The sequence below is a fragment of the Triturus cristatus genome, chromosome 3_1 (genome assembly GCF_964204655.1).
Source record: "Triturus cristatus chromosome 3_1, aTriCri1.1, whole genome shotgun sequence".
NCBI classification, from domain to species: Eukaryota; Metazoa; Chordata; class Amphibia; order Caudata; family Salamandridae; genus Triturus; species Triturus cristatus.
In genome coordinates this window covers 400007979-400020418 of record NC_140583.1, presented here as the reverse complement: position 1 = coordinate 400020418, position 12440 = coordinate 400007979, and the positions used below count along the sequence as shown (strand labels likewise).

The 12440-nt window shown below is 41.8% G+C and overlaps 1 protein-coding gene across 2 annotated transcripts in view; it reads right to left on the bottom strand.

Moving 5' to 3' along the window:
- Positions 1-12440, bottom strand: part of AP4E1 (adaptor related protein complex 4 subunit epsilon 1) — a 417135-nt gene that overhangs the window by 369114 nt on the left and 35581 nt on the right. For both annotated transcript variants that reach the window (XM_085644188.1, XM_085644189.1), the window contains exon 2: positions 11107-11178. In XM_085644188.1, the coding sequence (XP_085500314.1) occupies positions 11107-11178 (72 nt within the window). The remainder of the gene's footprint in view (positions 1-11106; positions 11179-12440) is intronic.

Sequence of the window (12440 nt, the reverse complement as noted above, 5' to 3'; positions counted from 1 at the left end):
CAACTGATGATCTAGCTGACAGTCAAGTATCACGCTTAAAGCTTTTCTGAATCATTTGTTTCAGTTCAGACAGTTCGCAACATAATAAACTATGCAGTGGGATAAGGTAATTTGCTCAGTAACTCATTTTCCAGGCCCAACATGGGAAGGTGTGCATAGTGGTGATTGAATCCAATTCGCATATTAGTACTCATGACCTGTAGAGTGTTTGGCATTGAAATTGAAGGTATTGTGAGAGTGGATCTAATCAAAATGGATTGCGATTGCCTTCCTCCTCATGGGTGTCCAAAACTCTCAATCAAGTGCAGTAAACAGATCTCTCCATGCTGAGACCAGTCTAAATCAAAGGATGGATAGAGTTCAATAGGATAACACCCACACTCAGAAAACTGCCAACCGAATCACCTGTACTCTGAACAGCATGGTCTTCAAGAAGGTAAACAGAGGAACCCTGCTATACCCTAGCAATAAATATTGCATTCTTCCTTTAGGCTTTGCAACACCAGCAGCAGCAGTCTTACAAAGTTAGAGACCAGAGGGAGAGGCAAGTAAATATTAAAACAGCAGACCTTCCCTTGCTATGCATCAAAGATGTGGCACTTCATCACCATCCAGACATATCTAGCACCATCTCTCATCAACTTTCAGAAGGAACTGAAGACCTATCTCTAGGTCAGTAAAGTTACTAAGTATGTGTGTGTAGAATTGTTTTGAATAATGTAATATATTGAGAGATGTTGATGGTATACAATTGTATTCAAAGAAAACAAGCATTCACTGTTTCTGTGAAAGATCTTGGGCTAAAAGACTGGTCGCTTTGTTTTTAAGTCCTTTTTAGGTCTCGCCTGAGACAGCGCTTTAGCGCTGCTCTCGCGAGAGCTTTTGTAAAAGGGGGATCTGGAAGTGTAAACAGTGCTTTTCAGGCCTCCAAATACAGTGCATGTGCGCTGGGCGCACGCACCATTTGGCAGCCTGAAAAGCACTGCCTGATCACTTGCTTTGATGTCCTCAGTGAGCCGCGCGGCCACTGAGGACATCAAAGTGCACACCATTTGCCACCCCCTTCCTGCTTGTTATTGTTTTCTTTGATCCCTATCTTTCCCTTTCTCAATCTCACCCTCTCCCTGCCTTTTACAACTGCGGCCGCACCACTGTGCCCGCCCCCACTCCCCCCTCCCTCCTTGTCAACTTCAGTGCGCGCTTGTTTATTTTTTTAAACTTTTACTAACCGTGTGTATCTGTGGTGCGGCAGCGGTTTATATGTACTCTTCCTCATTCTTCCTTTATTTATGCTTGTGTTGGCTTACTAACTTAAAAATTTCGGGGCTTGTGCTTTTGGATTGGTATTCTCTCTTTTTTTTTTTTTTTAAGTACATTTAGTAATTTCGTCTTCCTGTAGCTGCTGTGCTGCAGGGACCATGTTTGGGGAGGGACCGGGCTTTAAAGGGCGACCTTTTTCTTGGTCATTTTGGACAGTCTTTTATTAAAAACGAATAATCGCATCCTAGCTGCAGCCCTGAATGCAGAGACACCGGCCGTTAAACATCTGCGCTATCTTCGTTGTATGCTTCTGGCTGTACATCTCCGTCCCTCACCCCTCCCCACAACATACATACTAGAAACAAGTTGAAGGGGACATGACCCATTTACATGGCACTGCCAATTTAAACGTTGAACTTGATTTTTTTTTTGTTTACGATAAGATATTTCTAAAACATTCTCTAAGCACGTGCAGTTGTAGATGCGGCACAGCAGGGCCCCTGTAAGCGGAGACACTGGATTTAAAATGTCCGCATACCGGTGTCTAGTGTATCAAGTTTATAATCCAGGGTCCCTAGAGCTGCATACCAAATGTCTTGAACCTCGCACAGCTGTAGCACTGTAGTGGTCCTGCATACGGAGGCACCGGGCTTCAAAGGCTCACGTTTCAAAAACTGTACTGTAGGTGTATACATTATTGCCTACCTCTATAAACAACATTAGTGGACAATTTAACGAAGATCTTGATGGTGTCAGCATAGGGTCTTCCATTACAAAGGGTTTATATTGTTCTCCCTTTTAGTTGGCCGCATTGACCCCTTCCTTATCAGCAGAGGCATAGCAATACATTGCATACAGATACTACTTGAACATACTACCGACGTGATATACAGGGACGTGGATTTTGCTCACACACTCTCTGCTTAGCAACAAGGATTTTTACATCGCTACTAAGCTGCAAGTTTTTTTTATTAAATTCTTTTAGGAACAGTTTAATATAGTGCCAAATCCATCAAAAGGTATTTGTGCGGTTTACATGACCACCAGTTACGTTGCACGGGCATACATTCATTTGATGGGCACCGGGAGATTACGTTATTTTCCCACAATCACAGGATGCTGAGCTGACCACAAGACTCAAACCTAGTTCCCCTGTTACAAAGCGGCCAGCTCTGTCCTTAACACCACATTCAATCTCCTTATGCTCCCCAAAATGCCCTTATAATTTCGTTTTCGCAACACCCCATTCACAAGTGTATTTAGCATGCGTTTAAACAATTTTTTTTCCAAACATGTTTAAATGCAAAACCCAATATTACTTGGTTGTCGCTGATGTGCCTTTACCCCCTCTATAAAGTTGTAGTCACTCTTCATTCACTCTGTACCTATCTGCTCGAGCAAAAAACAGTACCTCTGTCAAGAAATATCATGTTTCCTGTGGTAATTAATTCAATGTTTCTAACAAATGAAAACATCTTGCTGATCGCTTCATACCTTTACTTTGCTTCTAGCACAACGTATAATTACACGATCCAAACACTGATGCCAATATACTTTAAACAAAGCTTTCATTTAAAAGTTGCCACCAACGGTGCCAAACACCTTCCTACACAAACAAAGACACCAAGCCTACCATTTCCGTCACAAGTCGCCAGCTCAAACCCAGCTATTCAGGTTTATCAAATACAAAAACATATGTTGCCCAAAAAGATTTTGCCAACAACAATACTGCTCCTTCAAAGAAACCGCGTTTCCTTCCAAAATGCGGGCAATTCCCAAGTCTGCCCCACCTTATCAGCCCATCGCAAGCAACCATCTGTGCACAATTGTTTTACTTTCACACTGTCTATCGGCACTTGGGAGACGCTGCATATCTCACATAAAAGTCACTGTGTCCCAGCACACTGAGGTAGAACAGGAAGTCGAAGTTAAGCTTTACATGGCCCCAGTGCTTTATTTGTGCCGGGGGTTTCTGGTGTTCGGCACCAGCACTTGATTGTCAGCACCAGATTTAGTGACAGTCCACCACATGCTGGCGCTGTCTGGTTTTTTGGGGGTTTTTTTTAGCACAAAAAAACGTGTTTATTAAGTCAATGTACATTGAAAATGAATAATCCCAGTATTGCCATTATTATAGCTTTGTGTGGTCTGAAATAGGCTGAATTGTCACACTTATAGGAGTGTGATGGTTAGGTGTTATGCTAGTACGGCCATTGCAAGTGCTGGCAGGGTATAAGTGGTGCTGGCTGCAGTGGCATCCAAGAAGGGCCAATACTTCACTATGGAATGCTCACACTCTTTGTATATGTTGACTCGGTGCACCAGGTGGGATGGAGACAGGCCTGCTGTGATAAAGCTCAGTAAAGAAAGCCTGTGTCTGGCTAGTAGCCGAAATACCATGTAGCCCAAATAACATGTATTTAAAAAATATATAGTACACGAAGATAACATCCTAAAAAGTCATCCTATATTTTAACCACTTAGGTTTGCTTTCAGGAACGTTTTTTTTTTTATTTCAAACAATTACAATTGTTTACTTTGTGTACGTCAAAAGAACCAAAATGACAGGAAAGTGCTATTGAATAGCGTCCCGCCGCAAAATGGCAATTTTTAAGACATAGACAAAATTGGAAATAATATACAGAGACTTTTTTTTTTTAAAAGCACATTTTAGCATTTGCCTACTTTATGTATATTTCATACTCGCTTTTATTACGGCTGCGCATCATTACTGCCTTTGGATACTGAACATCATTTGATACATTTTGGCTTGTCTTGTTAAATATAAAAATACAATATCATCGTATCACTACTGCCATAAATCAATCTAGGTTGGATTTCAATGCATCACCACATGGTGCAGTTAGTGAAGACATTATTTCAATAACATTATTTATATTCAACATTTAAATTCATTTCGGTAGATCTGGGGATAAACTGGATTTCCAGTGTTCATTATATAGCACAAAAGCCCAAACGTGGGTGTGTCTGGCCGTTCACCAGTGGCACAGAAAATAGCAGTAAATGTTTTAGCAACCAGGATACTGTACTGAATGGATAAATACTAATAAGCTCCCAAAGGCGAGGCCTATTGGCATTTGCAATGCAATAGGTCTCGCATTTATACGAGTTCGAGCTATTGGCATTGTAAATGACAATGCCTTTAATTTATGTTTTAAAAACCCACACATAAATAAAAGGCATTGCCATTTACAGTGCCAATAGGGGGACGCGCAGCGCATGGAGAGTGGAACATACTGTCCAGCGTTCTTGTGAACTACCTGACCCAGGATTCTACGGGGGCAGCGTGACCAGTACCAGCTCCTCCCTCTCTCCAGCGGCAGCCCTAATAGACCTCGCGCCTCCCGCTTCGCGGGACGCGCAGCGCATCGAGAGTGGAACATACTGTCCAGCGTTCTTGTGAACTACCTGACCCAGGATTCTACGGGGGCAGCGTGACCAATACCAGCTCCTCCCTCTCTCCAGCGGCAGCCTTAATAGACCTCGCGCCTCCCGCTTCGCGGGACGCGCCGGGCGAAGCCCGGGCAAAGGGCGGCCGCCCAAGGCCGACTGAGGCCGGGCTGGGCCACACCTCCTGTCGATGACACCAGAGCTGCAACACCAGACTGAGAGATAAGCGATTTGTACATTATTTGTTTAGCTCGGAATACAGGGGGTTGTTTGTTATTCAGTCTTCTATCGATATTTAGCGGTATTCATTGACATTTTTTATTCTTACTTACTTTCAGTTTTGGTCTACTTCTGTACCCAAGTTATTAAACCGCTATGGCTACAAATCTTATAAAACCAAGGCCATCCCTGGTGGGGGGTTCTGTTAGGGGGACCTTGGACCATTTTATTACCAGAGCCGCCACCGTTCTAGAAAATGAGATTGCCATTACGGAACGCCGTCTATCAATGGACCCGATCTATCAGAAGCGTTCGTCCCTGGGCCGTATTCAACAGGTCCGTTCTCCCCCACCAAAGACCATTGACCTTGATTCTAGGGACGACGCTGGTCCTTCTTTGCAACATTTTGACTCAGTAGAGATAGCGCCTGCTCCAAAGGAAACCAGCCCACGTGTCTTATCTCCTCAATTATTAACTGTTAGTTCCCCCGAGGATTTAGTTCCAACCTACAACGCTAAGACACTCAAGAGCAAAGCTGTTAAAAATAGACCTTCTACATCTAAGTTATTAGTAAAAAAAAAATCCATTGCACCTATTAAAAAACGGAGAAAAGAGTCCCATTCTGATTTGCTCAAATCTATGCCTCACCGTAAGTTGACCATTACACAAAGTAGACCTCCAACGCCTTCAATAGACCCTCCTACATCTCCTTTCTCAAATTTGCTGACTGACATTGAACAGTTGGTAAAATCCCTGCTGTTTCCCTTAGTGGAACGAGTTAAGAACATTGAGACTCAATTAACATCCTTGGAAGCATCGCACGCGTCACTTGTCGCACAAAACAACGACCTTTATTCTCACTTTTGTAAAAATATCACCGTGGCCACTGTGCCCCCACCCTTTATCCAATCTACTACTCAGCTTAAGACATTAAACCACATAGAGGACAAAGTTGTACCTATCCCCGCACCTGAGAAACAATCCGTCGCCACAAGGGCCCCTAGAGTCGACCAACTTTCCACTCCTGCAGTGCCCTTAGGTAATAACATCAACCGGCAGCTTGCCCCGGATTATAAATTGGATAAAGGCTCCCATATTGACCTGCCCCCCGAAGCGGCCCCTTTTGTAGTGACTCTTACGGGTGTCCCAGTACTTGCTCCAGGTAAAACCGAGAGATTCCAAGAACTTAAAAATAAAGTTGTACATTGGTTGACACAAAATAGACCACTTCCCCCTGAAATTAATGGTGAAATACTCCATGTGAGGATATTGAAATGGATTGGCACCAGACCTAAGGACATCCAGGGGGACATCATTATAATTAATTTTAGGGACCGTAGGGTCTTACCTCATATTGTGGACTGGTACTCGCCGAGCAGGGGCATGGGAATTTCAACGGTCGATTTAAGTTATTTTTATCCCCGTTCTTTGTTGCTAAATTCCACATTTTCACACCCTCTATCGAGGTTGAACCCCGAGGCTCATCACTTTTCCCTTCCGACCTCAAACAGATATACCACTCTTTCAGGCTTGGAAGAACAAGATTGACTTTTCAACCCTGTGTCTATGGCTGACAAACCCCTACTGTGAGTTTCTTACCAACTACTTTGAAGCCCGACAATTTTACTTTCGAGCTTAACAATACATCGCTTATTGACAATTCTGGGTGGGTGCTAACTACTGATATCGTTCTATATTCCCCAACCTTAGAGTTACCGTCTCTGACTGACCGCCGGATAACTAACCTTTCTTTTAATCATACAGCCCATAGCAATATTTCAACCTCTATAATCCCTTTGCAGCCCACAGAAATTAATGAGATTTCACTAGATTCTACGTTTAGAAGTACTGGCACCAATGAACCCACGCAGGGTGATATGGTCTTGTCTTGGAACGTGGCAGGTCTCCTCGACAAATTGACTAACCCAGCTTGGACTCAAATCGTTTCCTGTTATAGCATTATTTGCTTACAGGAAACCTAGACTACCACTGAGCTCCATCTCGTAGGGTACCAGACCTTCCATACCCCAGCTTCTCCCAGTTCTCATGGTAGAAGTAAAGGGGGACTTTCAACTTATATCTCTGTGAAATGTTGCCTAAAACCAGTTCTTATCACAGGGACCTTACACTATCAGCTTATTACTTTATCTGGTGGCTCTATTAAAAATACCATTCTGGTCAATTTTTATAATAATATTCCAAGCTCTCAATTAGATCTGGTGCTCAATGGCTTAAAAACTGACCTAATTAAAATAGAGTCCCAAAATAAATTCGACACCCTAATCATTATGGTGGGCGATTTAAATTGTTCCTTATGCTCTCAGAGTATTAAAGGTACTTGTGGAATGACAGTCGATATGGACGACCCTTCTACTCACTTTCGTCACTCTAAATTAGGTGACCTCTTAAATGATATAACATCTCATTTCAACTTATCTTTCATTAACGATCTATGTCTCCCACCCAAGTGTTTTAAACCTACTTACAACGGGAGAGGCTGTCATACCACCATTGATTATACACTTATATCTGTCAGGTACTCAGGAATGATTCTTAATTGGGAGACCCTTGGCACTGCCATTAGCGACCACTATCCTATAGGGTCAACTTTAAAGTTAACCCCGCTCGCTAATGACACGGCCAGGCCGAATCCTCTTTATTCTCCTCCCTTACAGACAGGATCCACCATGGGCCTCTTTCTTAAATGGGACAAAGTGGTCCCCTTGACTTTTCTTAACTCTTTGGTTAACAACGTATATGACCATATTCAAATTTGTTTATCATTAATCGAAAACCCACAGACAATAACTAATTCCTTTTCTACAATTTTGTCTGAAATAAAAACTCTCCTTGCACGAGCCCCAAGGAAATCTCAATTATCTACCCATGGCTGGTTTGACAGAAATTGCTCTAAAGCTTTGCGACTTTTGAAAGCAGCTCTGAAATGTAATCCTAGGAACTGCTTGGAAGTTCAGCAAGCTAGACATAACTATCGTAGCATCCGTCAGGCTAGACAAAACCAGCTGAAGTCGGAGGCCTGGTCAGCGCTTGTGGAAGCTTCCGAGAAGAAGGATAACACCGCCTTCTGGAGGGCAGTCAATGCCCCTTTTTTTCGACTTTGCCACCCCCCGATACTGGATTCAGCCATAACCCCTGAAACTTGGGTCAAACACTTTAGCACCCTATACAACCCTCGGGATTCCGCTAACCAATCGTGTGAGTGTGAAAGTGATCTTAATTTTCCCTGTGATCCAACTACTTTTTTTCCTTTAAATATTTCTTTTCAACATTCTGAAGTACTGATGGCCTTAAAAGCCAGCCCATCTGGGAAAGCCCCTGGCCCGGACTGTGTCCCAATAGACGTTTTTAAAGCACACCCTGACCTATGGGCTCCATTGCTCACTAATGTTTTAAACTCATTGAATAACATTGGTTTTATTCCCACTTGGCCTGAGGCAGTTGTCGTCCCAATTTTTAAAAAAGGTGCAAGGGATAATCCTGCAAATTATCGCCCAATTTCACTTTTAGATTCCCTTATGAAGGTAGCTGGGCGAATTATCTTAAATAGAATACAGGATTGGTTAAGTGAACAAGACATCATCTCTAATGCGCAATATGGTTTCAGACAAGGCAAGGGTACAATTGAACAGGGCCTGAATTTAACTCTTATAATAGCAAATTATACCCAGGCCAAAAAAGGTAATCTTTTTATAACCTTTGTAGACCTTAGCTCTGCATTTGATTGCGTTGACCATAAGCAATTATGGGATTCTCTGGCTGAGATTGGTTTAGACCCCCCCATTCTTTCATTCATCAAAGAGCTGTACAGGGACGCCTCGGCCCGCGTGAGATATGGTAATAATGGGGAATGTTCTGACAGGTTTTTTATCAGGCGAGGAGTTAGACAGGGTTGTATTTTAGCCCCTTTACTTTTTACTCTCTATATCAACTCCGTTACCCATCACCTGAATAGAACTTACCACGATTATCCTACAATAAATGGTAAACCTGTTCCCATCCTCCTCTACGCGGACGATGCCGCAATTATGTCCCAGACACCTATCGGCCTACAAAGGGCTGTCAATGCCTTTACTGATTTTATGTCAAGAAAAGGATTGAATGTTAACACCTCTAAAACTTATACCATGTCTTGTGGCCTAGGGATTGGAAAAAAATCATGCACTATTTTTCTGAATGGCAACAAATTGGATAACATCGATAGTTTTCCTTACCTGGGCATTAATTTTAACAAGAGGGGCACCTGGCGAGCTGCGGCTCAAGCGAGAGGCTCAGCACTGTCCAAAGCCATAGGGGCCTTGACCAATTTTTCTAAAAAACTGGGGGGGGTCGACCAATAAGCTCTTTACTGCAGATCTACCAGGCGAAGTGTATTCCAACTGGCACCTATGGATCCGGGATCTGGGGGGATTGAACCCGTCGACCAAATTCAACGTCTGGAGAACGCCTTTTTACGCTATCTCCTGGCCGTCCCTCCCGGCACCTCTACTCACATGGTGCACACTGAACTGGGCCTTAAGTACATTATGGATACGATTAGATCCTCGCCCCTCTTGTTATGGCACAAAGTCTGGACCAACGAAGAGACACCTTTTAACAGGGAAATCATTAAAGACTGTCTAAAATTGAAAGATGCCAAGAACATTAAATGGTTGAACTATGTCAAGAATTTGTCTAGTTACATAGGGCATTCTGAATTTTTTACTGACCCTTCAACCTTAGTTAATATACCAAAACCAACGTTAAAGCATCTTGTCCTAACTTACTGGAGCTGCAAACGATGGTCTCTAGAAAATCAGAAGAGTTCTGTTGCGGATTATCAAAAATCAACCACCTTGAGTGGTACACAGCACTATCTACTCTTAGAACCATCTCCGTATATGCGCATGCTCCTGTCTCGTTTTCGCACTAATACCTTTTTTAGACTTCTAACTTTTCCTACTTTAAACTGCTGGTCCAGTGACTTACCGAAGTGCCCTTGTGATGACCTTTCAACTCAATCTAACATTCACAGTATTTTATTCTGCAGATTTTACCAACACCCAAGAGCTATTTTTCTGAAACCACTGCTTAAAACTTGGGGAATAAGGTCATGTAAGGTGGATTACAAAAAATTGATATCCTTGGAAACACCTTTAACCTTAGCAGCTGTTTCATGTTACCTGAAAATGTCGCTGAGGTTGAGGTTATCAATGCAGGTTTAAGATGATATATGCCTTGATGTCCTGATCCTGTATTCGCATTTTTATTAATTTTATCATTTTCATGATTTAAATGAATTTTACTGTTTTTAAATGATTTTATATATATTCAAGTGTATGTACTTTTATGATATTGAAATTACATATCGAATAAAGTTTACTTATCTATCTATCTATCAGTGCCAATAGCTCAAACTCTTAACAACTGCGAGACCTACTGCATTGCAAATGCTTTTTTCTTTTACGAGGTATCTGCCTCTCCCTTCATGTCCCCCCCCCCCCCCACACTTTTGGCCCTTATTTGTTATTTCCTTCCACCGGTCGGTCTCTCTCCATGCATATGTATCTCTCTATCCTGTCACCTTGATTTCCATCCACATATTCATTCATGTCTCTAAGTCACTTCCCCTCTCTCTCACGAATCTCTTTTCTTCCATGCATCTCTTCCCAGCCCTTCTTTTCATCCCTCTATCTTCTATTGCCTTTGCCCATCTCTTCTCCATCTCTCTGTCCGCCCCTCAGCTATCTCTTTCCTTCTGGACACCCTCCTTCCTGTTTCTCTCTCCTTCATCCCATCTCTCCTCCAATCTCCAATCTTCCTCTATCCTCCATCCTTTTCTGTTTACTTATATCCATCTGATCTCTTTATCTATCTTCAGCTAATGCCAATAGAAATGACAATGCCATTTATTTAGGGATACAAAAATGATAAAAAAAATAATGAGCAATACCAATAGCTCTACCTATAATATTGCCGAGATCATTGCATTGTAAATGCTTGTTATCTATGCAAACATCCATTTTATTAGGATTCTGCAAGCTTCCAAATGTTACAATGGCTATATGTCATTATAACTAGCATAGGGTTGACATTACCTGTAATTCAATAAGCTGTTGAAACAAAAGAATGTTTGGTATTATAAGGGCAAACAAACGCACAACGGCATCGATATTAAAACACTTGAATTACAATTTCCTTCCTGATAATATGACTCACCAAAGAAGTGCTGGGAGAGGAAACTGTGATTTTCAAATTGGCAAGCTCTTGCTGGATCAGTTTTTCTTCCTCCTGCAGATAATTTAAGCAAGTTATCAATTATCAGGACTAAACACCATAAAACACTGCATTTTCAAAGGACTAAAGCTTGAATTTGCATAGAACATAGGCATTCCTTTGAGAAACAGAACTCGGTGGTTAAAACAGAGAATCTTATAGCCTGACACACAGTCGTCAGGTATGGTTGAAGTAAACCATACATATATTTATACCCGAGAACAATCATAGAAAAGAAATGGGTTCATATTTTAAGGGATTGGTTTCTGTGTGAAAAGGGTAATACTAAGGCACATTGTCAAAAGGATTAGGGTAAAGCATTGCATTTCAAGTACATTTAAAAGGAAACAAGAGATACAGTTATGTTTTAAGTCTACAAGCACTTCGGTTCTGCACTAACGTATAATATTTATGTCAGCAGCTTTCATTTACCAATCCCATTCTAATGAACAGCATTTTATTCGACTCTGACTGCTCTGATATGTTATGATTTATGTACTACCATATGTTTTGCTGCTCCTGTGAGAATTGAAAATCCGAGGATAATTCATGTTTCCGGATTGTTACCTTATCGTAGTATCGCACTGCAAGATTGTAATCGTTATCGGCCTTTTTTTTCATAGGTTATTTATTTAAATAAGTAAACAAATAATTAAAATTAAATAATAAAGGGCTATAAAAATAGTCTGATTGCTCCTCGTGACTCATCAGATTAGTACTGGGTTAGCAGAACCCTTTGAGAATCAAAGCAAATACTTCCAGTCCATATGCATGACAATAGCTTAACGGTTGTGCCATCTGTCATGACCGGTCCAAAACAATAGTCTACTGGCTTTATTTGTAGTGACCCACACAGATCTATGTTTGTTGTTACTTCTCTCTAACACCCTCAGACAAATGTAAGGCATGAAGTTGGTGAGCCCAAACCCCGAGTCTACCTCTTTAGGGTAGTAAATTGTAAAATTGTCGTTATATAAGAGACTAATTATTGAGAAAAAAAGCAAATAGTATACAGAAAAAATCTTGGAGGCTAAGAATTCCAGCAGGGAACTTTGCTCCACTGTTAAAAAACTAGCCAAGCTTCCCGCCAAATCCAAAATAGACAGCAGCCCGGAGTTTTGTAATACTCTAGGTCAGGCATTCGTCAACAAGGTAGAGACAGCATATAAAAGATTTTTGAATAGCAATCCTCCCTCTACCAAATCTCCAAAGTCAGTGGCTGATCCTTGCACGCCACAAACTAGCTGTTCCTTCTCCATCCCTTCGTGGGAACAGAT